This window comes from Hyla sarda, chromosome 6 (assembly GCF_029499605.1).
Source record: "Hyla sarda isolate aHylSar1 chromosome 6, aHylSar1.hap1, whole genome shotgun sequence".
NCBI lineage: Eukaryota > Metazoa > Chordata > Amphibia > Anura > Hylidae > Hyla > Hyla sarda.
In genome coordinates, this window is record NC_079194.1 from 185,622,691 (window position 1) to 185,649,202 (window position 26,512).

The window sequence follows — 26,512 nt, forward strand, 5'->3', positions numbered from 1 at the left end:
ACAGAAAGACTGGGGAAAGTGGCAGAGGATGCCCAGGTCTTTCCTGGTAAAGAAGCCCTGCAGCCACAGGATTCCTAATTATGGACAACTGCTGGAGGCGCAAGCAGGTAAGGGCACACATACTTTATCTTAGCATACTAGCAGAATACAGGTAATGCCACTTCATTACATATATCTTCTATAATGTATCCCTTTCTCATAGAGCTGAATGAGAATCTGGTGAATAATGAATGAAGAATATACAGTATAGGACAGTAATTATACAGAATAACCATCATGTACTGTAAATGATTACTTACTGTCCATAAATTCTAAAGGGTCCCATAAGGAATTATTGTCATGGTAATTCTCATCATTTTACAGTTTGCAGTAAAAGCAGTAAATGCGTTCTGACCAATATTCTGAGAATTAGGCAGATATTACTTACAATCTTTGTGATTCATTATGGCAAGCTGCTTCTATTGTAGTCTAGACAGATTACACGTTTCACAGCATATAAATTACTTCTTCAGATAAAAAAAAATTATGGACATATAGTTTATTTTATTTTATTTGAAAATAAATAAATATGGCATTTATGGTACTGTAGTTGTATATCAGCTTATTGTACTATTCTACATATGTACTCGGTATTAAATACATAGATTTCTTGTCATTTAAACATCACTATACACTATGTTGTGTATGGAGTATATTAGTTTATTGATATGTTTACAGCTATCCTACTCACATAGATAATACATTTCCATTTTCTTTTCCTCACTTGCCAGCATTATAAGTTATTTACAGGGTCACTTTGCAGTTAAGTTGTAATATCCCTTTTTTTTTAATTATTATAATTTTTTTAACCAGAAATAGCACCATGTGCTATTCATATCAGTACATATGTATTACTGTTCTTGTGCATCAGTTACCCAATCTGTTGTGATCATAGAGTAGCCTTGAAGCCCCAAGCTGACCAGACACTTGAAGATTTTGGTAAAGTGATTTTACTATCAATAACATGTTTGTAAAACGAGAAATTATTGGCTCCAACTGAAGGAAATCGGCCTCTTTTTCAGGCTTTAATATTTAGCTTAGTTGGTACATCCAGTATATTGTAGTATATTGACAGCCGTTTGAAACAATCCATAGAGTGATGCAGTAGGGGACATCTATCAATAGTATAGTAAGGGTCTATTCACATGGCAGAATTTCCACTTGCGGAATTCCGACTCAAATTAAAGCCCTTGGACTCCAATGGAATTCCGCAATCCCATTCACTCTTCTGAATTTCCGCTTGCGGAAATTCAGAAGAGTGAATGGGAGTGCGGAATTCCATAGGAGTCCATGAATGGGAGTGCGGAATCCCATAGAAGTCTATGGGCTTTAATTTGAGGGGAAATTCCGCAAGTGGAAATTCTGCCATGTGAATAGACCCTAAGGCTAGGTTCAGACTGCGGAATCTCCAGATGGAAAATTTCCATCTAGGAATTCTGAGTGCGGTCAATGCCGACTGACTCAGGACCACGCGGACATTGCAGTCCCCAATAGACTGCAGTGTGTTCCGCAAGGATATCCACCTGAAGAAAGAGCACCACCATTCTTCAGGCGGATATTTTAAAGCGGATTTTCCGTTCACAAATTCCGCATATTTTAGCAAGCAGAATTTCTGCCTGCATTTCAAAGCGGAATTGCAGGCAGAAATTCCATAGTCTGAACCTAGCCTAAGAGTCTATGGGTTTCTGAAGATGGAGCAAATTTATCAGTATCAGGTAGTAGATTGCTAAGCATCTTCTTTAGGATACCCCACCTCGCAGTACACAAAAAATCTGGGGCAAAAAATGGTGCATGTCTTTAGTAAGACTAGTCTATGTGTGGACACTTATGTGTTGCACATTAATCAGATATTTCAGGTGTGTGGTGCGGTGTGTGGGTATGCAATGCAGGGAAGATGTTATTAACCCCTTGTCGTGATGCCAGGGTGTGGTTTAGCCTTAACCACCCGAAGGTAATACCGCTGGTCCTGGGCTAGGCACAGGGGCAATGAAGACACCGACGCCAAGTTACGAGCAACGGTAGCTTTACTGAGGGTAGTCAGGTGATACAGTCTATGCAGTACAGCCAGAATCCCAAGGAGGTGACAAGTGACACTGGGACCTCGCTGGCTTTCTGGGACTTGCAGCATATAGAGACACTTTAGTGCAGGCCATGGTGACTATATAGACGACTTGACTAGACAATTAACATGAAGATGACTTTGATCTTACTTGAGCTGACTTGCGGCTGCAGACTTTAGGCTTGAGGCCTCCAATGCTCTGGACACACTCTGAGACGTCTGCACTGGAACAAGAGCTAAGAGCTCCAAGAGAAAGATTGCAGCCCCTTCCGTGGTTTTTATAGGGGAGCTTAGCAAGGATCCCATAGGTCACTTGGGGGGTCGCCTGGTCACTATTGCTTCCTGGGTAACAAGCACATGGTATAGTATTTAAACCAACAGTACACTAGTAATACAAACATATATACAATAGGGGTTACACTGTAAGGGGGGGCCCTGGGGACATGGAGGAACTCTGCCTGACAGGGCAGGAAAGATGTACAGGGATACACCATCCCGTACTGGGCCACTGCAGTGGTAAATACTAAGAAAATGTGGAAATTTCCAGGGACAAACCTAAAATTCCAAATGTAAGTGATTAAAACATGGACCGGGATCATACAAAACTGATCTTACAACATAGTCAGCAGATATCCGCATGTTTTACCTTGTTAGTGTGTGACCACTGTGAATTCTCACCTGCTAGAATTGCTTTTGTGCTGGGATTTCTTGCTAGAACGAATTCCTTTTTATCTAAGTGGAGGAGCAGGTGCAGCTGGAAAACGTGTGACTTTAGTGTGACCAGATACCACATGCATCTGCAGATTACTCCTTCCGTCTCTTCACCCTCTGAATAGAATAACCCTTTAACTTCTTCATGACGTGAGTGGGATTTGTGCCATCATGGGGTGTTAATAGTCCACATAAAAATTCTCTTAGCAGGCATCCTAGCCACTATGGCATTTTATTGTACAGACCTAGGATGTTCTGCAGCAGCTCAGGAACATTCTCAATTATATTGTCAAAACGTCTTTCTTCTATTTTGGATTGGCCTAGTCAGATTACCGGCCATGTCTCTATAAAGGAGCATTTTAGTTACGGTTTGTAGTTGCATTATTTTGCCTTTTGGAATGGATCCCAAAAAGAAGAGCTGGATAAAGGACAGCTTTATTCCTCTCTTCCCTTTGGGATAAGGCTGTGACAATCTCATTCCTTTTCATTAAAAGTGAAAACAGAATGTTTAAAACCTTTGCTAATTTTCTGGAAAGAAAAAACGAAAATATTACATGAACATCAGTATTCAGAACCTTTACTCAGCACTTGGCAGCAATTACAACCTCCAGTCTTCTTGGGTATGATGCCAATTAGGAATATCTCTCTACTTTTGCTCTCTTAATCCTGACTTGTCTCAATGTCCCAGCTGTTGAAAAATACTGCCACCACCATGCTTCATCATAGAGATAGTATTGGGCAGGTGATAAGCTCTACCTGGTTTCCTCCAGACATGACACTTAGAATTGAGGCCAGAAGCTTCAATATTGGTTTCATCAGACGAGAGAATCTTTTGAGTCCTTTAGGTGCTTATTTTGCAAACTTTAGGCAGGCATTCGTGTTTTTTTCACTGAGAAGAGGCTTCTTTCTGGCCAAAAAACCCAGATTGGTGGATTGCTGCAGTCAGTGGTTTGACTTAAGTAAGTTTTTACTATCTGCACACAGAATCTCTAAATGATCATTGGGTCCTTTGGGTCATTTCTCTTACCAACGCCCTTACAACGCTCTAGGAAGAGTCCTCGTTGTCTCAAACTTCTTTCATTCAACATTTGTGGAGGCCACTGTCCTCTTGTTAAGCAGAGATGTTTTTGTATCCTTCTCCATACCCGTGGCTGTACATGCAGTTCTTTCCATAACATAATGTGAAAAAAGTAAAAGGGTCTGTAAACTTTCCAAAAGCACTATATCCTTTCAGAGTGTTTCTTATTAAGCTTCTTCTCCTTTCCTGTTTAGGCTTTTAATCACTCTAAACATTTCATTTCCATCCTGTGTTTCAAGAGGAACTAGCAGGTCACATACAGATCACATTACATGCTGCCAAAACATGTTTATGGAAAGGGGAGTGGTAAGGAAGGAGTTGGGAAGGGGAGAGAGTTCAGTGAGCAGAGAAAGATACACAAAGACACTGGAATGAGACTACACAAGCTTACTTTAAAGCAGTGGTCTCAAACTGTGGCCCTCCAGATGTTGGAAAACTTCAACTCCCAGCATGTCCGGACGGCAACTTCAACTCCCAGCATGCCCGGACAGCCGTTCGCTGTATGGGCATGCTAGGAGTTGAAATTTTCCAACATCTGGAGGGCCACAGTTTGAGACCACTGCTTTGAAGCATACCTCTAATCGCAATCCTGGAAGCAGGATATGTGCCTAAATTTAATGGCCGCATCTGATCCCATGACTTGCTCTGAGACTGTTGTGATCTGGAGATGCCTTTTCCTGAAGTACCATCTAAGTATTTGGGACTTCCTACAAATCCGTCTCCAGATCATGATTGTCTCAGAGCAAGTCACAGGATCAAAAGCTGCTGCAAAATTTAGGCGCATATCCTGGTGCCAGTACCACGATTGAAAGTGTACTTTAGGTACTGGCTCTCACTCAAGAGTTGATTTACAGCTTAGACTGTTTACCACCACTCTATAATTCCCTCCAACAAATTTTGGGTACCAAAAAAACGCCAAAGGGGCCAAAAATGCAATTTCCACCCAAATGAAAAAACGCCAGATGCAGGAAATTGCACTGGCGTTTTTTCAGGCACTGGATTTATCTAGATAAAAGAAATTTCTCCAAAAGTGGCATGGATATATCTGAGTACATACAGTATTCCCTTCAGGTACAGCAAGATTGTGAATAGATGGTCCATATATCTGGCTTTGATATAAATTCATCATTCATCACTCTTTCACAGGCCACAGGAAGCCTCTCAGATACTTCATGTGGTTCCACTTCACAGGATCATTGTCTGGCACCAAACATTGCCATTAACCCCTTAACGACGAGCGTTGTAAATGTACGGTGCTGCTAAGTGTCACTTTGCGCAGCACCATACATTTACAGCGCTCGTCGTTAAGGGGTTCATTTATGCCGTTGAGTTTCCTGATCACAGCATCTCCGGACGCAGTGATCAGAACGGGATGACTGCTGATATCTATCAGCAGCCATCCCAACATATCGCCCAGGGGGGTCCTGAGAGCGAGGAAAAGATGGTGGCAGCAGTTACCGGTGGCATACAGCGGGGGATGGCTGCAGACAGCAGGGGACCGTCAGCAGAATGCAGCAGTGAAAATCTGGTAAGTGATCTTCACTGCTGCAATGTAGTTTCACAACTGCAACTCCCAGCATGCCCAGATAGCCAAAGGCTGTCTGGACATGCTGGGAGTTGTATTTTTGCAACATCTGGAGGGTTACAGTTTGAAGACCACTATATAGTGGTCTCCAAACTGTGCACTTCCAGATGTTGCAAAACTACATCTCCCAGCATGCCAAGACTGTCCAGGCATGCTGAGCGTTGTAGTTTGGCAACATCTGAAGGGCCAGATGTTGCAAAACTACAACTCCCAGCATGCCCTTCGGCTCTCTTGGCATGCTGGGAGTTGCAGTTTTGCAACAACTGAAGGCACACTGGTTGGGAAACACTGTCTGTTTCCTAACTCAGTGTTTCCCAACCTGTGTGCCTCCACCTTTTTCAAAACTACAACTTCCAGCATGCATTGAAAGACCATGCATGTTGGGAGTTTGTTTTGCAACAGCTGGAGGTACACTGGTGCTGAAACACTGCGGTAGTCTGTTACCTAACTTAGTGTTTCCCAACCAGTGTGCCTCCAGCTGTTGCATAACTGCAATTCCCAGCATGCAAGGTCTGTCAGTGCATGCTGGGAGTTGTAGTTTTGCAACAGCTGGAGGTTTGCCCCCCCCCCATGTGAATGTACGGGGTACATTCGCACGGGCGGGTTTATAGCGAGTTTCCTGCTTTAAGTTTGAGCTGCAGCAAATTTTCCGCCGCAGCTCAAACTCCCAGCGGGAAACTTGCTGTGAACCACCGCCTGTGTGAATGTACCCTAAAAACACTACACTACACTACATCTACACAAAATAAAGGGTAAAACACTATATATACACCCCCCTACACTGCCCCCCCCCACCCCCCAATAAAAATAAAAAAATGTCTCATATGGCAGTGTTTCCAAAATGGAGCCTCCAGCTGTTGCAAAATAACTCCCAGTATTGCCGGACAGCCCTTGACTGTTCAGGCATGCTGGGAGTTTTGCAACAGCTGGAGGCACTGTTTTTGGGGAACACTGCCATGTCCATCCCTATGCAAATCCCTAATTTAGGTCTCAAATGCACATGGCGCTCTCTCACTTCGGAGCGTTGTCGTATTTCAAGGCAACAGTTTAGGGCCACAAATAGGGTATTTCTGTACTCAGGAGAAATTGCCTAACACATTTTGGGGGGCTTTTTCTCCTTTTACCCCGTATGAAAAGGTAAAGTTGGGGTCTACACTAGCATGTTAGTGTAAAAAAATTAAAATGTTTACACTAACGTGCTGGTGTTGCCCCATACTTTTCATTTTTACAAGAGGTAAAAGGAAAAAAAGACCCCCAAAATTTGTAACGTAATTTCTCCTGAGTACGAAAACACCCCATATGTGGGTGTAAAGTGCTCTGCGGGCGCACAACAAGGCTCAGGAGTGAGAGCGCACTATGTACATTTGAGGTCTAAATTGGTGATTTGCACAGGGGTGGCTGATAGCTACAGCGGTTCTGACATAAACGCAAAAAAAAAAAATCCCACAGGTGTTTGAAAATTTTTTGTTAAAGTTGGACGTGAAAAGGAAAAATCTGATTTTTTTTTTTCACTAAAATGCTGGTGTTACCCCAAAGTTTTTATTTCCACAAGGGGAAATTGGAGAAAAAGAGTACCGAAATACCCCATATGTGGATGTAAAGTGCTCTGCGGGGACACTACAGGGCTCAGAAGAGAAGGAGCGCCATTGGGCTTTTTGAGAGAGAATTTGGCTGGAATTGTATGCCATGTGTGTTTACAAAGCCCCCATGGTGCCAGAACAGCGGAACCCCCCAGAATTTGGTTGGAATAGAAGTCCAGAACAGTGGACCCCCCTATGTGACCCCATTTTGGAAACTACACCCCTCATGTAATGTAATAAGGGTTACAGTGAGCATTTACACCCCACAGGTGTCTGACAGATTTTTGGAACAGTGGTCCATGAAAATGAAAATTTTTCATTTTTCATTTGCACAGCCCACTGTTCAAAAAATCTGTCAAACACCAGTGGGGTGTAAATGCTAACTGCACCCCTTATTAAATTCTGTGAGGGGTGTAGTTTCCAAAATTGGGTCACATGGGGGGTCCACTGTTCTGGTAGCACGGTGGGCTTTGTAAATGCACAAGGCCCCCGACTTCTATTCCAACCAAATTCTTTTTCCAAAAGCCCAATGGCGCTCCTTCTCTTCTGAGCATTGTAGTTTGCCCGCAAAGCACTTTACATCCACATATGGGGTATTTCCATACTCAGAAGAAATTGTGTTAAAAATTTTGGGGGGCTTTTTCTCCTATCACCCCTTGTAAAAATTAAAAATTTGGGATAACACCAGCATTTTTGTGAATTTTTTTTTCATCTTTCATTCTCACGTCCAACTTTAGCGAAAATTCGTCAATCACCTGTGGGTTGTTAAGGCTCACTATACCCCTTGTTATGTTCCTTGAGGGGTGTAGTTTCCAGAACAGTGTGCCATGTGTTTTTTTTTTGCTGTTATGGCACCATGGGGGCTTCCTAAACGAGACATGCCCCCAACAAACATTTCCGCAAAATTCACTCTCCAAAATCCCATTGTCGCTCCTTCCCTTCTGAGCCCTCTAGTGCACCCACAGAGCACTTTACATCTACATATGAGGTATTTCCTTACTCGAAAGAAATGGGGTTACAAAGTTTGGGGGACATTTTTACCTATTACCCCTTGTGAAAATGAAAAATTTGGGGTAGCACCAGCATTTTAGTGAAATAAATAAAATTGATAATTTACACGTCCAACTATAGTGACAATTTGTCAAACACCTGTGGGGTGTTATGGCTCACTGTACCCCTTGTTACATTCCTTGAGGGGTGTAGTTTCTCATATAGTGTGCCATGTGTTTTTTTTTTTTTTGCTGTTCTGGCACCATGGGAGCTTCCTAAATGTGACATGCCCCCCAAAAACCTTTTTACCAAAATTTGCTCTCCAAAATCCCATTGTCGCTCCTTCCCTTCTGAGCCCTCTAGTGCACCCACAGAGCACTTTACATCTACATATGAGGTATTTCCTTACTCGAAAGAAATGGGGTTACAAAGTTTGGGGGACATTTTTACCTATTACCCCTTGTGAAAATGAAAAATTTGGGGTTGCACCAGCATTTTAGTGAAATAAATAAAATTGATCATTTTCACGTCCAACTATAGTGATAATTTGTCAAACACCTGTGGGGTGTTATGGCTCACTGTACCCCCTTGTTACGTTCCTTGAGGGGTGTAGTTTCCCCATATAGTGTGCCATGTGTTTTTTTTTTTTTTTTTTTTTTGCTGTTCTGGCACCATGGGAGCTTCCTAAATGTGACATGCCCCCCAAAAACCTTTTTACCAAAATTTGCTCTCCAAAATCCCATTGTCGCTCCTTCCCTTCTGAACCCTCTACTGCACCCGCAGAACACTTTACATCCACATATGAGGTATTTTCTTACTTGAGAGAAATAGGGTTACAAATTTTGTGGGACATTTTTACCTATTAACCATTGTAAAATGGAAAAAAAATGGGTTTACAAGAACATGTTAGTGTAAAAAATAAAGATTTTAAATTTTCTCCTCCACTTTGCTGCTATTCCTGTGAAACATCTAAAGGGTTAGCAAACTTTCTGAATGTCATTTTGAATACTTTAAGGGGTGCAGTTTTCATAATGGGGTCCATTATAGGGTATTTCTAACATAAAGACCCTCAAATTCACTTTGAAACTGAACTGGTCCCTGAAAAATTCCAATTTGAAATTTTCATGAAAAATTGGAAAATTGCTGCTAAATAAAATTGCTGCTCTATAATGTCTTCAAAAAATAAAAACATGTCAACTTTATGTTGCAAACACAAACTAGACATATTTTATATGTGAATAAACATATCATTTATTTGGAATGTCCACTTTGCTTACAAGCAGAGAGCTTAAAAATTCAAAAAATGCTAAATTTTCAAATTTTTCATGGAATTTTTTATTTTTTCACCAAGAAATGATGCAAGTATCAACAAAAATTTTCCACTAACATAAAGTAGAATATGTCACGAAAAAACTATCCCAGAATCAAAATAATAAGTTAAAGCATCCCAGAGTTTTTAATGCTTAAAGTGACAGTGGTCAGGTTTGCAAAAAACGGCTGCGTCCTTAAAAGGGTTATCCACCATAAGGTAATTTTAGTACATACCTGGCAGGCAGTAATGGACATGCTTAGGAAGGATCTGCACTGGTCTTGGGGATAAATGGCTATGTCATGAGATTACCATAACACTGTGGCTAGCTTTTTGTTAACTGGTATTTCCTGTTTGACTTTTCTTTTTTTGACTACAAAACCCACAATTCCATTATCCCTCTCACACATGAGCCACCCCACCCATTGGAACATAAATGAGCGGGATCCATTCAAAAGACCTGTGGTTTTCAATCAGGGTGCCTACAGCTGTTGCATTAGTTGCAGATTGATCTCTCTCCCACCAAGCGATTCCTCCACCCATTGAAGCAGACAGGCTCCCTGTCATCAGCTGACTGGTGAGTCAGGTCTCGGCGGCATTGCAACCTGGGAAAAATCTGAGACAACAGTCATTTTGTATGCTGTTAAAAATGAATATTGGAGTGAAAATCACAGAAGAATTGTGAGAAAACAGTCACACACAGGTACAGACACTATATTATGAAATACACTAACTTTACAGCCCCTGTAGCATAGTCAAATAAAAAAAAATCCTGGAATACCCCTTTAAATGGGGTACTCCCGTGGAAAACTTTTTTTTTATTTTATTTTTTTTTATAAACTGGTGCCAGAAAGTTAAACAGATTTGTAAATGAGGTTTCACTTTTAATAGTATTTGGTATAAGATAATAGGTCCTCAAAGTGAAAAAATTATAATAGGTGTAGGTGAAGAAGGAGCTCAGATAAATGTTATAAATATTGTAGGGCTGAATTCTTCCCCTGTTAAGGCAAAAATTCCTACAGAAAATCAACTGTGTCAGTATACACAATTACAACGTAAATAATCCCAACGTGTTTCCCCCCCCCCCTCCAAAATAGATAGTAGGAGCTATGCGGGGTTCATCAGGTGTAGGAAAGAAATTAAACAAGGATATGCAGCTGTGATACAAAACCGCCAGTTAAAGGGTACCTCTCATCAAAATAACTTTTTATATATTATAGATTAATGTATGCAGAATAACTTTACAATTGCATGTTATTAAAAAAATATGCTTCTTTCTATTTAATTTTCCACTTTGAAGAAATGACCACTAGGGGTCTCCCTACCAGTCCTGGCAGCAAGCATTTCAGACTCTTGCTGGAGTCCTAAACACTACGAGCTGCCAGTCTGCTTTGTTCACAAAGGAGAACACTCAGAGCTGCCAGCCTGCTTTGTTCACAGCCTGTTTGGCTGTGAACAAAGCAGGCTGGCAGCTCTGAGTGTTTAGGACTCCAGCATGAGTCAGAAATGCTTGCTGACAGGACCGATCGGGAAAAATACAATAGAAAGAAGCATAATTTTCATTAACATGCTATTGGAAAGTTATTCAACATTCATTAATCTAAAATATATCAAAAGTTTATTTGATGAGAGGTACCCTTTAATGTAGAAAATAAGATGTCCGGTCCGTTGAGGACCACTCACTCAGACCCTAAGATGGTGGCCGTATGATGACGGCTAGTCCCCTCCTGGCAGCAGCAGCAAGGTGGATTATGTGACATCATATACCAAGTGTATGGTTATCACATTGTATAATCAGCAGTTCCTATATAACATGCATCATGTGATTAATAGGCATAATACATCCTCATGCACATCAATATCCCATAGATTAGAACAAGGTATATACAGGTAACCAATCCAATTTTACGGCACAGTTCACTAATACAGGTGAATATGACATGCACTCCCAGGTACTCACCTGTATTAGTGAACTGTATAGTGAAACTGGATTGGTTACCTGCATATACCTTGTTCTAATCTATAGGACATTGATGAGGGTGTATTATGCCTATTAATCACATGATGCATGTTATATAGGAACTGCTGATTATACAATGTGATAACCATACACTTGGTATATGATGTCACATAATCCACCTTCTGATCTCTAGTTCCCTATCTTTAGCACTACTACAACACTACTCCCCACTCTCCCCTGCTTACCATTGCTAACATCCATCTGACTGACTATCCCAGACCATCGCAGTTTCTTAATTATCATCATAATATATGGGACATTTAGGACAGGGATTTGTCCGGGTAGCATATCAGCTTATTATCTTTAGCAAGTGAGATAGCATATTGTAGGGGAAGAGTCGTAGCGTAGACTTGGTTCCAGTGCGGGACCGTCCTTTTCAGGAAGTCCATTCTGCCTAGGCTTAGGTCCTAGAGCAGGTGTAGATATAAGGAGTGTTAGGTACCGACCCCCTCCAACCCTGTTGTCCCGCCCTGAGCCACTACCTGAGCCATGGGGGATAGGGCGTGATATTTTCTATCATTATACTCATTACCTGTTATCATAATTTGTATCTAATATCTGTGGTATTGTTATCAGCACGTACTGTGTTATATGCTTTATCAGTCATGATATCTATTATGAGCTTGGTGCTCAATCACTGTGTGTTTGCTGTGTTATTTTTTTGGTTTTTGTTTGGCTCTCTGAGCGTGATAGGGGCACTTTTTAGGGGCGAGTAATAAAATTGATTTTATGTCCTAATTTCTGTGACTAGCCCTTACAACTCTGCACAAAAGACCTGAGGCACGCAGGGACACATAATAACATAGTACACACAACACTTTACAGCATACAATTATTAACATGGCAAAAAATGATAACTAACCACAACAAACAGTTCTCCTGAAGGAACATACTATAATGAAAAGAGGGGAGAATAACATTTACCCTCTGTACATGGAACTAGCAATAGTCATGCTAAAAGCTCATGCAAAAATACAGGTTCAACTACTTAAAGAAGTACTCCATGTCTGGACATCTTATCTCCTATCCACAGGATAACGGAAATAAGATGTCTGATCATGGGAACCCCCGCGATCTCCGTGCAGACATCTGGCGTTCTGAACATTATTTTCAGAGCACTGGGTTCCGGAGGCCGTAGTTGAGATTTCGGCGTGACAGACAGCAACAGAGTACCCCTTTAATTTGTAGCTTAAGAAAATTTGTGAGAACTCTAGAACAGGGATAATATAGGTATAGAAAATAGAAAGAAATAACTAATGTGTAAAATGGTGGTGATAGCTGATTCTCCATAGTGGGATCAGGTAAATGGTAAACACAAAACATATATTAAATGACACTTTTTCTCAAAGGAACTCTCCCGGAATATGTTATACACGAGTTATGCCTGCAGCAGTGATTAAGAGGGCAGCTTGACTCAGAGATTTAAAAGTGTTTCTTTAACTATATTGAAACTCATCGCCATTCAGGATAAATGATATACCAGGTGGGCCATAAATAATAAACCAGACAATCCCTGTAATAATTGATGCTGGGTTAATATCTCTCCCCAATTATCTGTTATTTCAGCAAGTCCACAAGAGCTTGAACTGTACAACAGGGTCACCTAGTGTGCAGAATGACTCTTAAATGACATTTGTCAGATTATAATTTTAAGAAATTATATTGTAGCTGCTTATTGTTACGCCGAGCGCTCCGGGTCCCCGCTCCTCCCCGGAGCGCTCGCTTCACTCTCCCCGCTGCAGCGCTCCGGTCAGATCCACTGACCCGGGGCGCTGCGATTCCGCTGCCAGCCGGGATGCGATTCGCGATGCGGGTAGCGCCCGCTCGCGATGCGCACCCCGGCTCCCGTACCTGACTCGCTCTCCCTCGGTCCTGTCCCGGCGCGCGCGGCCCCGCTCCCTAGGGCGCGCGCGCGCCGGGTCTTTGCGATTTAAAGGGCCACTGCGCCGCTGATTGGCGCAGTGATTCCAATTAGTGTCTTCACCTGTGCACTTCCCTATATCACCTCACTTCCCCTGCACTTCCTTGCCGGATCTTGTTGCCATTGTGCCAGTGAAAGCGTTCCTTGTGTGTTCCTAGCCTGTGTTCCAGACCTCCTGCCGTTGCCCCTGACTACGATCCTTGCTGCCTGCCCCGACCTTCTGCTACGTCCGACCTTGCTTCTGTCTACTCCCTTGTACCGCGCCTATCTTCAGCAGCCAGAGAGGTTGAGCCGTTGCTAGTGGATACGACCTGGTCACTACCGCCGCAGCAAGACCATCCCGCTTTGCGGCGGGCTCTGGTGAAAACCAGTAGTGGCTTAGAACCGATCCACTAGCACGGTCCACGCCAATCCCTCTCTGGCACAGAGGATCCACTACCTGCCAGCCGGCATCGTGACAGTAGATCCGGCCATGGATCCCGCTGAAGTTCCTCTGCCAGTTGTCGCTGACCTTACCACGGTGGTCGCCCAGCAGTCACAACAGATAGCGCAACAAGGCCAACAGCTGTCTCAACTGACCGTTATGCTACAGCAGTTACTACCACAGCTTCAGCAGTCATCTCCTCCACCGGCTCCTGCACCTCCTCCGCAGCAAGTGGCCGCTCCTGGTCTACGCCTATCCTTGCCGGATAAATTTGATGGGGACTCTAAGTTTTGCCGTGGCTTTCTTTCCCAATGTTCCCTGCATCTGGAGATGATGTCGGACCTGTTTCCCACTGAAAGGTCTAAGGTGGCTTTCGTAGTCAGCCTTCTGTCTGGAAAAGCCCTGTCTTGGGCCACACCGCTCTGGGACCGCAATGACCCCGTCACTGCCTCTGTACACTCCTTCTTCTCGGAAATCCGAAGTGTCTTTGAGGAACCTGCCCGAGCCTCTTCTGCTGAGACTGCCCTGTTGAACCTGGTCCAGGGTAATTCTTCCGTTGGCGAGTATGCCGTACAATTCCGTACTCTTGCTTCAGAATTATCCTGGAATAATGAGGCCCTCTGCGCGACCTTTAAAAAAGGCCTATCCAGCAACATTAAAGATGTTCTGGCCGCACGAGAAATTCCTGCTAATCTACATGAACTTATTCACCTAGCCACTCGCATTGACATGCGTTTTTCCGAAAGGCGTCAGGAACTCCGCCAAGATATGGACTCTGTTCGCACGAGGCGTTTCTTCTCCTCGGCTCCTCTCTCCTCTGGTCCCCTGCAATCTGTTCCTGTGCCTCCCGCCGTGGAGGCTATGCAGGTCAACCGGTCTCGCCTGACACCTCAAGAGAGGACACGACGCCGTATGGAGAACCTCTGCCTGTACTGTGCTAGTACCGAACACTTCCTGAGGGATTGTCCTATCCGTCCTCCCCGCCTGGAAAGACGTACGCTGACTCCGCACAAAGGTGAGACAGTCCTTGATGTCTACTCTGCTTCTCCACGTCTTACTGTGCCTGTGCGGATGTCTGCCTCTGCCTTCTCCTTCTCTACTGTGGCCTTCTTGGACTCTGGATCTGCAGGAAATTTTATTTTGGCCTCTCTCGTCAACAAGTTCAACATCCCAGTGACCAGTCTCGCCAGACCCCTTTACATCAATTGTGTAAACAATGAAAGATTGGACTGTACCATACGTTTCCGCACGGAGCCCCTTCTTATGAGCATCGGATCTCATCACGAGAGGATTGAACTTTTGGTCCTCCCCAATTGCACCTCGGAAATTCTCCTTGGACTTCCCTGGCTTCAACTTCATTCCCCAACCCTGGATTGGTCCACTGGGGAGATCAAGAGTTGGGGGTCCTCTTGTTCCAAGAACTGTCTAAAACCGGTTCCCAGTAACCCTTGCCGTAACTCTGTGGTTCCTCCAGTAACCGGTCTCCCTAAGGCCTATATGGACTTCGCGGATGTTTTCTGCAAAAAACAAGCTGAGACTCTACCTCCTCACAGGCCTTATGATTGTCCTATCGACCTCCTCCCGGGCACTACTCCACCCCGGGGCAGAATTTATCCTCTCTCTGCCCCAGAGACTCTTGCCATGTCTGAATACGTCCAGGAGAATCTAAAAAAGGGCTTTATCCGTAAATCCTCCTCTCCTGCCGGAGCCGGATTTTTCTTTGTGTCCAAAAAAGATGGCTCCCTACGTCCTTGCATTGACTACCGCGGTCTTAATAAAATCACGGTTAAGAACCGCTACCCCTTACCCCTCATCTCTGAACTCTTTGATCGCCTCCAAGGTGCCCACATCTTTACTAAATTGGACTTAAGAGGCGCCTATAACCTCATCCGCATCAGAGAGGGGGATGAGTGGAAAACGGCATTTAACACAAGAGATGGACACTTTGAGTATCTGGTCATGCCCTTTGGCCTGTGCAACGCCCCTGCCGTCTTCCAAGACTTTGTTAATGAAATTTTTCGTGATCTGTTATACTCCTGTGTTGTTGTATATCTGGACGATATCCTAATTTTTTCTGCCAATCTAGAAGAACACCGCCAGCATGTCCGTATGGTTCTTCAGAGACTTCGTGACAATCAACTCTATGCCAAAATTGAGAAATGTCTGTTTGAATGCCAATCTCTTCCTTTTCTAGGATATTTGGTCTCTGGCCAGGGACTACAGATGGATCCAGACAAACTCTCTGCCGTCTTAGATTGGCCACGCCCCTCCGGACTCCGTGCTATCCAACGCTTTTTGGGGTTCGCCAATTATTACAGGCAATTTATTCCACATTTTTCTACCGTTGTGGCTCCTATCGTGGCTTTAACCAAAAAAAATGCTGATCCCAAGTCTTGGCCTCCTCAAGCAGAAGACGCCTTTAAACGACTCAAGTCTGCCTTTTCTTCGGCTCCCGTGCTCTCCAGACCTGACCCTTCCAAACCCTTCCTATTGGAGGTTGATGCCTCCTCAGTGGGAGCTGGAGCTGTTCTTCTACAAAAAAATTCTTCCGGGCATGCTGTCACTTGTGGTTTTTTCTCTAGGACCTTCTCTCCAGCGGAGAGGAACTACTCCATCGGGGATCGAGAGCTTCTAGCCATTAAATTAGCACTTGAGGAATGGAGGCATCTGCTGGAGGGATCAAGTTTTCCTGTTATTATCTACACCGACCACAAGAACCTCTCCTACCTCCAGTCTGCCCAACGGCTGAATCCTCGCCAGGCCCGGTGGTCTCTGTTCTTTGCCCGATTTAATTTTGAGATTCACTTTCGTCCTGCCGATAAGAACATTAGGGCCGATGCTCTCTCTCGTTCCTCGGATGCCTCAGAAGTTGAACTCTCTCCGCAACACATCATTCCACCTGACTGCCTGATCTCCACTTCTCCTGCCTCCATCAGGCAAACTCCTCCAGGAAAGACCTTTGTTTCTCCACGCCGACGCCTCGGAATCCTCAAATGGGGTCACTCCTCCCATCTCGCAGGTCATGCGGGCATCAAGAAATCTGTGCAACTCATCTCCCGCTTCTATTGGTGGCCGACTCTGGAGACGGATGTTGTGGACTTTGTGCGAGCCTGCACTATCTGTGCCCGGGATAAGACTCCTCGCCAGAAGCCCGCTGGTTTTCTTCATCCCCTGCCTGTCCCCGAACAGCCTTGGTCTCTGATTGGTATGGATTTTATTACTGATTTACCCCCTTCCCGTGGCAACACTGTTATTTGGGTGGTCGTTGATCGATTCTCCAAAATGGCACATTTCATCCCTCTTCCTGGTCTTCCTTCTGCGCCTCAGTTGGCTAAACAATTTTTTGTACACATTTTTCGTCTTCACGGGTTGCCTACGCAGATTGTCTCGGATAGAGGCGTCCAATTCGTGTCTAAATTCTGGAGGGCTCTCTGTAAACAACTCAAGATTAAATTAAATTTTTCTTCTGCATATCATCCCCAGTCCAATGGACAAGTAGAAAGAATTAACCAGATCTTGGGTGATTATTTGCGACATTTTGTTTCCTCCCGCCAGGATGACTGGGCAGATCTCCTTCCATGGGCCGAATTCTCGTATAACTTCAGGGTCTCTGAATCTTCCTCCAAATCCCCATTTTTCGTGGTGTACGGCCGTCACCCTCTTCCCCCCCTCCCTACCCCCTTGCCCTCTGGTCTGCCCGCTGTGGATGAAATTTCTCGTGACCTTTCCATCATATGGAGAGAGACCCAAAATTCTCTCTTACAGGCTTCATCACGCATGAAGAAGTTCGCGGATAAGAAAAGAAGAGCTCCTCCCGTTTTTTCCCCTGGAGACAAGGTATGGCTCTCCGCTAAATATGTCCGCTTCCGTGTCCCTAGCTACAAGTTGGGACCACGCTATCTTGGTCCTTTCAAAATTTTGTGTCAAATTAATCCTGTCTCTTATAAACTTCTTCTTCCTCCTTCTCTTCGTATCCCTAATGCCTTTCACGTCTCTCTTCTCAAACCACTCATCCTCAACCGTTTTTCTCCCAAATCTGTTCCTCCCACTCCTGTTTCCGGCTCCTCGGACATCTTCTCTGTCAAAGAGATCTTAGCTTCCAAAAAGGTCAGAGGGAAAACTTTTTTTTTAGTGGACTGGGAGGGTTGTGGTCCTGAAGAGAGATCCTGGGAACCTGAGGACAACATCCTAGACAAAAGTCTGCTCCTCAGGTTCTCAGGCTCTAAGAAGAGGGGGAGACCCAAGGGGGGGGGTACTGTTACGCCGAGCGCTCCGGGTCCCCGCTCCTCCCCGGAGCGCTCGCTTCACTCTCCCCGCTGCAGCGCTCCGGTCAGATCCACTGACCCGGGGCGCTGCGATTCCGCTGCCAGCCGGGATGCGATTCGCGATGCGGGTAGCGCCCGCTCGCGATGCGCACCCCGGCTCCCGTACCTGACTCGCTCTCCCTCGGTCCTGTCCCGGCGCGCGCGGCCCCGCTCCCTAGGGCGCGCGCGCCGGGTCTTTGCGATTTAAAGGGCCACTGCGCCGCTGATTGGCGCAGTGATTCCAATTAGTGTCTTCACCTGTGCACTTCCCTATATCACCTCACTTCCCCTGCACTTCCTTGCCGGATCTTGTTGCCATTGTGCCAGTGAAAGCGTTCCTTGTGTGTTCCTAGCCTGTGTTCCAGACCTCCTGCCGTTGCCCCTGACTACGATCCTTGCTGCCTGCCCCGACCTTCTGCTACGTCCGACCTTGCTTCTGTCTACTCCCTTGTACCGCGCCTATCTTCAGCAGCCAGAGAGGTTGAGCCGTTGCTAGTGGATACGACCTGGTCACTACCGCCGCAGCAAGACCATCCCGCTTTGCGGCGGGCTCTGGTGAAAACCAGTAGTGGCTTAGAACCGATCCACTAGCACGGTCCACGCCAATCCCTCTCTGGCACAGAGGATCCACTACCTGCCAGCCGGCATCGTGACACTTATATTCTTATGTGTGATGCCAAAGTTGTTGTGTGACCACGGGGTGTGAAGGGTGTAGTTGGATGGGGCAGAGGGTATAGCCCAGGGGCAAGGTGTTACTAACCCAGTGCTCAAGTCCTGCAGGAACTCATGGGAACGGAGTTCCTGCACTTTTTCCACAACAGGAACGCAGTTCCCATTAGCAGGAGTCCATAGACTGTCACTGAGGGGCCGTGACTGTGACATCATGAGCCTCTGGCGCTGCACCCGATGCTCTAAACAAATGCAGAGAGCAGCAGGGAGAACGTGGGGTTCCCCAGCGGCGGACCCCCGGGATGAAACATCCCCTATCCTTTTGGATGGGGTATAAGATGTCTAGTACCCCTTTAAGTGGAAATCTAGGGTGAGTTCCCACACTTTTTTTCCCAGGACTTGACCCCTGTATTAACCCCTAATGTTCATGACGCCAGAGTAGTTTTTCTGGTAACCACCCGAACGGTAGCACCGCTATCCTAAGGTTAGGCAGGGCAATAATAGTCCAAGACCAGGTAAGGGTTAACGGTAGCTTTACTGAGGTTAGACAGTTGTTAAAGTCTTTACAGCTAGGCCAGAATCCCAGAGAGTCGACCAGTAACATGGAAAGGGCCTTGCAGCTTGCTGGTACTTGCAGTACTTTTTGGTCAGACTTCAATACAGCGACTCTGACTATAATTGACTTGACTAGTGACTTGACTTTGGTAGAGACAGCAGACATAGATGAGTTGACTTACTGACAATGTGGCTGGTGTGCAGGCTTTATGGCCTCCAGGTGTCCTGGACACAGGATCTTCGATGTCTGTGCTTTGCTGTTCCTTAGCAGGAGTGATTGTGTAAGAGAGAGAATGTAAAGGCTCCCCTCTTATAAATGGGGGCTGAGCAAGAAGCTTAGTGCCCATAGGTCAAGCCCATAGGTCAAGCTGCAGGTCAGGTGGTCAACTGGTGCACTATGAGTAACAAAACACATCATGTGAACATAACATGTGATATTTCCAAAGGTCCTTAACATAACATGTGATACCTTCAAAGGTCCTTTATACTTTATACACATAGTACATAACATTATACTGACTATACACAGTAACACTAGCTTTAATACTGGGGGAGACACTGCAGGAGAGCCCCTAGGACAATGAGGGACTCAACCTGACAGGGCCAAAGTACTGTACAGTGTTATATCCTGTACTGGGACATTACACTTATTATCTTACAAATTATTATGTTGTGTCTTTCTGATGCAGGAATGGTGCTGTCTCTATTTCAAAACGAGGACTCCTCTATTCCACGACAAGATATTACAGACAAGTGGCAAACACAAGCTACATCTCAGATCCAAGGGGAAACAGTAATTATGGATCACTTTAGTAAAACAATACTTAACCCACAGGAAATTAGTGACGATTTGTTAATATCGCCAAATGGATTACCTCTCAAAGACAAAATGAACAATCTAAACATGTCTCTCAGGAACAGAACACTGGAGGAAGGATGCTCCCAGCCTGCGAACAAGGTCACATGCAACTCCAATGCTCAAGGAATATTATCGTATGTTCCTGATTCTGTAGGACGCTTAGACTTTCCAAAACCAGACGGACTATTCACTAGTAACAAAATACGGAACTGTCGGTATTTTAGTTGTCCACATTGTTCTAAAGCATACAGCAGCTTGGGTGCCCTAAAGATGCACATCCGTACTCATACATTGCCGTGTGCATGCCGGATATGTGGCAAGGCTTTCTCTAGACCTTGGCTTCTACAAGGACACATTCGAACACATACAGGTAAAATGAAATGCTGCCTCCTTTCTCACAGGTCACAGTTTTATGTGATAAAAGAACAATGAATTAAAATAAATGTATTTATATGTGGATGTGCAAGTGTGTATTACATTCAATGTAATTATAAAACACAAGTGACGTTTCTCTTTAACCCCTTAAGGACCAATGACGTACCGGTACGTCCTTGGTCCTGCTCTTCTGATATAACGCGGGGTTACACAGGCGTCATAGTGAAGCCGGGACCCGCCTCTAATAGCGCGCAGCGCCGATCGCGGCGCCGCGCGCTATTAACCCTTTAGCCGCGCGCTCAAAGCTGAGCCGCGCGGCTAAAAGTGAAAGTGAAAGTTCCCGGCTAGCTCAGTCGGGCTGTTCGGGATAGCCGCGGCTAATCGCGGCATCCCGAACAGCTGACAGGACAGCGGGAGGGCCCCTTCCTGCCTCCTCGCTGTCCGATCGCCGAATGACTGCTCAGTGCCTGAGATCCAGGCATGAGCAGTCATGCGGCAGAATCGTTGATCACTGGTTTCTTATGAGAAACCAGTGATCAACATAGAAGATCAGTGTGTGCAGTGTTATAGGTCCCTATGGGAGCTATAACACTGCAAAAAAAAGTGAAAAAAAAAAGTGAATAAAGATCATTTAACTCCTCCCCTATTAAAAGTTTGAATCACCCCCCTTTTCCAATAAAAAAAAAAAAACACAGTGTAAATAAAAATAAAAATAAACATATGTGGTATCACCGCGTGCGGAAATGTCCGAATTATAAAAATATATCATTAATTAAACCGCTCGGTCAATGGCGTGCGCGCAAAAAAATTCCAAAGTCCAAAATAGTGCATTTTTGGTCACTTTTTATATAATTTAAAAATGAATAAAAAGTGATCAATAAGTTCTATCAATGCAAAAATGGTACCGTTAAAAACTTCAGATCACGGCGCAAAAAATGAGCCCTCATACCGCCCCATACACGGAAAAATAAAAAAGATATAGGGGTCAGAAGATGACAATTTTAAACGTATTAATTTTCCTGCATGTAGTTATGATTTTTTCCAAAAGTCCGACAAAATCAAACCTATATAAGTAGGGTATCATTTTAATCGTATGGACCTACAGAATACATATCAGGTGTCATTTTTACCGAAAAATGTACTACGTAGAAACGGAAGCCCCCAAAAGTTACAAAACAGCGTTTTTTTTTCAATTTTGTCGCACAATGATTTTTTTTCCCGCTTCACCATAGATTTTTGGGCAAAATGACTGACGTCATTACAAAGTAGAATTGGTGGCGCAAAAAATAAGCCATCATATGGATTTTTAGGTGTAAATTTGAAAGAGTTATGATTTTTTAAAGGCAAGGAGCAAAAAACGAAAATGCAAAAACGGAAAAACCTCCGGTCCTTAAGGGGTTAAAATGAATGACCACAACAAAAAGATTTTGATGCTACCAATTCTACTGTAATACAAAAGTGAATTTGTTGCTGTTGGTTTGTGGTGCTCCTTAGCAACCAAAATGTCATCTTCCACAACTACAGTGTCATCTAAAAACTCAACCTTTGTGGCCTGAAAGTTGAATGTAAACTGTATGTTTTGATCATTTTCACCCAAATAGTACATGAAGGCTGCAAACTGTTCTTCAGACCCAGACCATTAAAGAAGTGTAGCTATAGCTGTATACATTCAATAAATGGATTTTGTACAGTGTAAATAAAGCTCTCCTCAAACATTGCTAAGAATGGGTTAGCTAAGGTAGGGGCAAACGGCGTACCCATTGCTGTGCCTGCTACCTGCGAATACCACTGACCATCAAATTGTAAGGTGTTTTTACTAAACACAAAATCTAATGCCTCAATGATGAACCCACTGCATTTTAGACTTTTATCCATGCACTGTAAACAAGATTCAAAGGAAAACTGTCAGCAGATATATATTTATATATTTATCCCATATAACTGTTAACAACATGTTATATAGGGTAAAATCATCTTGCTTACCATGTCCCCATGTTCTCAGGGTCAGCAGCGATTGTTATAAAAATAGGATTCAAGTTATCCCACATCGTATGCTAATTAGCTCTAAGTAGTCCTCAGGGCAGTGCAGCATGGCATCCTAATGTAGTCACTGTGCTCCGGGCTATAGTCACGCTTACTCCTTTGTGATTGACAGCCTGGGCTCCTAGATGTCATCGCCCTGCTCCATCTGCACACTGCTTTTGGGCCTGCAAGAGATTTCGGAGTAAAGTGGTGAAGTATAGATAGAAATATCCCCAGGGCTGTCTGATCACTAAGCCTACTTTTCTTACAACAGCCTGATAGTGACACAGATCATAATGCTAATACACTATTAATTTAAAAGAAAGAGGGTGAATTATAATCCTTTAATGGAATTACACGCAGATTTATTTTCCAATAAGACCTGAGACCTCACTAATACCCAAACCTTTGCCAATGGTAAAACAAAATTATGAACTTTATCACATCACACGCTAGTGTTTTTACTTTTAGACCCTTCCATTGTTTTAAGTCTAAGATATTATAAAGTTCCCTTCCTAGCTTTTGGGGCGAGATTTCATCCCAATTGTATTATTTTGATTCTTAATGGAATTACAACAATTCTAATTAAAAAAAAAATGTATCTGAGGAGACAAAGCAACCATACTCCTCACATCCAACCCTTAGACAAAAAAGCGCTAGGGTTGTCAGTTGCTCATAATCATAAAATTGTTATTCGCTCCGAAAAAATTATGTTAGCAAGAAATGGTCAAGAGGGTCTTTCACCCTCTGGAAACAAGAATATCCATTTACCGTACTTATACCAATCATAGGTTTGGAAAGTAATATGGAATGTAAGCACAAATTATAGAAGCAAGTTTTACATAAAACCGAATGGTAGACAGACACATTGGATGGCAAGCAAAGGTTCCAACTGATTAAAGATATCTGAAAACATGTAAAGATTGCTCAGCCTTGCATGTTTATTTTATAGAGGAAAGTAGACAGGAGTAATCTTGGACTGGAGAAGCCAGGACCCAGTGGACAAATAGATTCATTGAAGAGGTTATCCAGGGAGAAAAAACAGAGATTAATTATTCAAAAAACAGCAACACAACTTTCCTCAGGTTGTGTGTAGTATTTCAATATAGCTCCATTTACCTTTGTGGAACTGAGCTGCAATACTACACACAACCGAAGGACAGGTGTGTTGCTGTTTTGAAGAAATCATCTCTGTTTAATCATCCTCAATAACCCCTTTACATCTAGCTACAGATTTGTCTGTTAGATTAACCCTTCAGAGTGGTGACATGGTGATTTTAGTGCTCTCCCTGCTGTTATCGAGCAGTGGGCACCCTCAATGGTGCACAGCTACTTTGCATTCTCTCTTCTTAAAAAGGCAGAACAAGAGCTAGGCTTTTTGCTAGCAGTACTCACACAGGGACTTCTTGTCATTAACTTATCTGGCCAATCAAAGGTTATAAAATGCTTGGTGAGCAGAAAGTAAAAAATAAATTAAAAAAACAGCATCCACCCGAATGCTTTATATGAAGCCCTAAACTGTCTCTTCTAATAATGATTATGAAGACAAGCCCATGCAGTAAAGGGAGGTAGATATTACATTAAGGAGACAGCACATAATAGGCACAAATTGCAGCTGCCCAGAGCTTGGTGGGTGGCCAGAGATGAGATAAGCCTATTTAACTTTTGGGCACAACATAAAACATCTGGAGGAGGCATGCAGGCTGTACAGATTGCAGGCACACAGCCCAGACTATCTTTCTCTTGCACATAGCACTAGCTAAGCCACATCCCCACTTCCAGTGTTCTGTCTTGGTGTCTCTGCTCCTAAAGATGCACAGACCAACAACGGGCAGTAGGCAGCAGATTGTAGGGTAGTGGGGTACCAAGTGGACAAAACTTTAGAGCTTTTTTGAGGAATCATTTCTGTTAAATGAAATGATCTACAAATATGATAGGAATCACCTAAGCTTTTAAACAGAGAAAAGTTGTTTGAAATAAAAGTGACTATTTAAGTGCATCAAACCTGTCTTGTGATCACAACACATTTAAAGCATATTAATACATTTTGACTCAACCTTTAAGAATTAGATCCTAATATCAAGCATATAGATCCAAATATGGCTCAGCAGTACCTCTGGGGCCATTATTAGGACGTCAGAGCCTTGGGACCACTGGAAAATCCTTGAAAAATCCTGTGATACTTTTATGGGCCAGTATTACCCTGGGCAGGAACTCAGGCAACAACTTATATTGGGTAAAACAAGGAAATTCCGCTGATCAATACTAGGAAGTTTTATGGTGCCCATTGTCCTAAATTCGAGAGCAACATTGCAAGGACAGTAATTAAAAGAAATTGGAAATTTGAACATTGATAATTGTAAACATTGTAAATATTTATGCCATAGCCTTAAATTTACATGTTTCATGTGTTGTATGTTCTGCTTTATGTAGGTGAGAAACCATTTTCATGCTATCACTGTGGCCGTGGCTTTGCAGACCGTTCTAACCTGCGGGCTCACCTGCAGACACATTCAAAAGTGAAGAGATATAGATGTCCAGGTTGTGGCAAAACATTCTCTCGCATCTCCCTGCTCACTAAGCACCGAGATGGCTGCTGCTGCCCCTTGTCCTGATGATTACTATCCTACTGCCATAGAAGAAGAAGCCAACTCAATCATCTCATCACAACAAGACACTTTTCTACTGTAAGACATTCTGTAGAACTGAAAGACTTCTTCTGGAGTAATGTGAAGTGACTCACTGCCTGGTCTTTTGGACTTTAACAGGGACAAATGGTTGGAGCTATTTTCCTGCTACCATAACTCGGCCTTAATTTGGAGTATATTGCACATATAAAATAATTCTTCCCATTTTAACTTGTAATAAAGTTAGTTGGTTGTTTAGGAAAGGTTTACACTTGTTTTCTTGTATATATTTCATATATATATATATATATATATATATATATATATGCAAAGTCCAGGAATCACAGCACCAATAGGTCAAGGATCTTCATAAGCTGGTTTCTTTATTCACCCCAAAAGTTACAACGTTTCGGCAACAATAGCCTTTATCAATCATGCTTGATAAAGGCTATTGTTGCCGAAACGTTGTAACTTTTGGGGTGAATAAAGAAACCAGCTTATGAAGATCCTTGACCTATTGGTGCTGTGATTCCTGGACTTTGCATACATTAACACCAGGCTGGCTGCCTGGGTGTTTCACATGCACGGAGGTTGGTCCCCGGTGCTGTCTCACGCCAATTCTTGTATATATATATATATATATATATATATATATATATATATATTTGTAATATGCATTGGTAAAAAATTTGTACTTTTGGAGGCAAAACATGCTTTCTTGTCCCTACAGCTATTGCTTGAATTTCTCTGTACAGAGACAAAATACAACATGTATGTTACAAATATACATATAGGCTACTTTTACACAGGCAATAATGCATCCCAATGGATCCCATTTACTATAATGGGGTCCATCGAGCGCCCTAATTTTGTAGCTGGAGTAGCGGGAGAAAAAGACGGTGCAAGCAGTATTTTTTCTCCCGCTATTCTCCCCAGCTCCCCCGACGTCCTCCACACTGCCGTGTCCTGTGAAAGTTGCCTAATGTTGTTATCTACGTGATATAAAAAGTTTTTGCAAATGACGGTGCCCATTTAAATACATTGCTCAAAAAATAGAGGAAAGGCTGGGTTCACACTACGTTTTTGCAATACAATTCCTGTATACGTTTTCAATTTGAAAACTGTACGGAACCGTATTGAAAACTGTATGTATTGACTCTCCATTGAAAACCATATGCCAGAAGATGCATCTGGTTCACGGTTTTCACCATACAGTTTTTGACTTTGAACAGTTTTTTTCTTGGAATTTTAATCAAACAAGTGAAACTTTATTCATAATGGAGTGAAAAGTTAAAAACTACTATGCTTTTTTTTCTTAAAAAACAGATGCAACCCGACATCATTTTTCGAACCGTATACGGTTTTCAACCATATACGGATTAAAG

General features: G+C 43.4%; 1 protein-coding gene across 1 annotated transcript; it reads left to right on the top strand.

Moving 5' to 3' along the window:
* SNAI3 (snail family transcriptional repressor 3) lies at positions 1 to 25,335 on the top strand. Its single transcript, XM_056526072.1, has 3 exons — positions 1 to 107; positions 19,934 to 20,473; positions 24,934 to 25,335. Exons 1-3 carry the CDS (start codon positions 29 to 31, stop codon positions 25,113 to 25,115), a joined length of 801 nt encoding a protein of 266 aa, XP_056382047.1. The 5' UTR covers positions 1 to 28; the 3' UTR covers positions 25,116 to 25,335.
* The last annotated feature ends 1,177 nt before the right edge of the window (positions 25,336 to 26,512 follow it).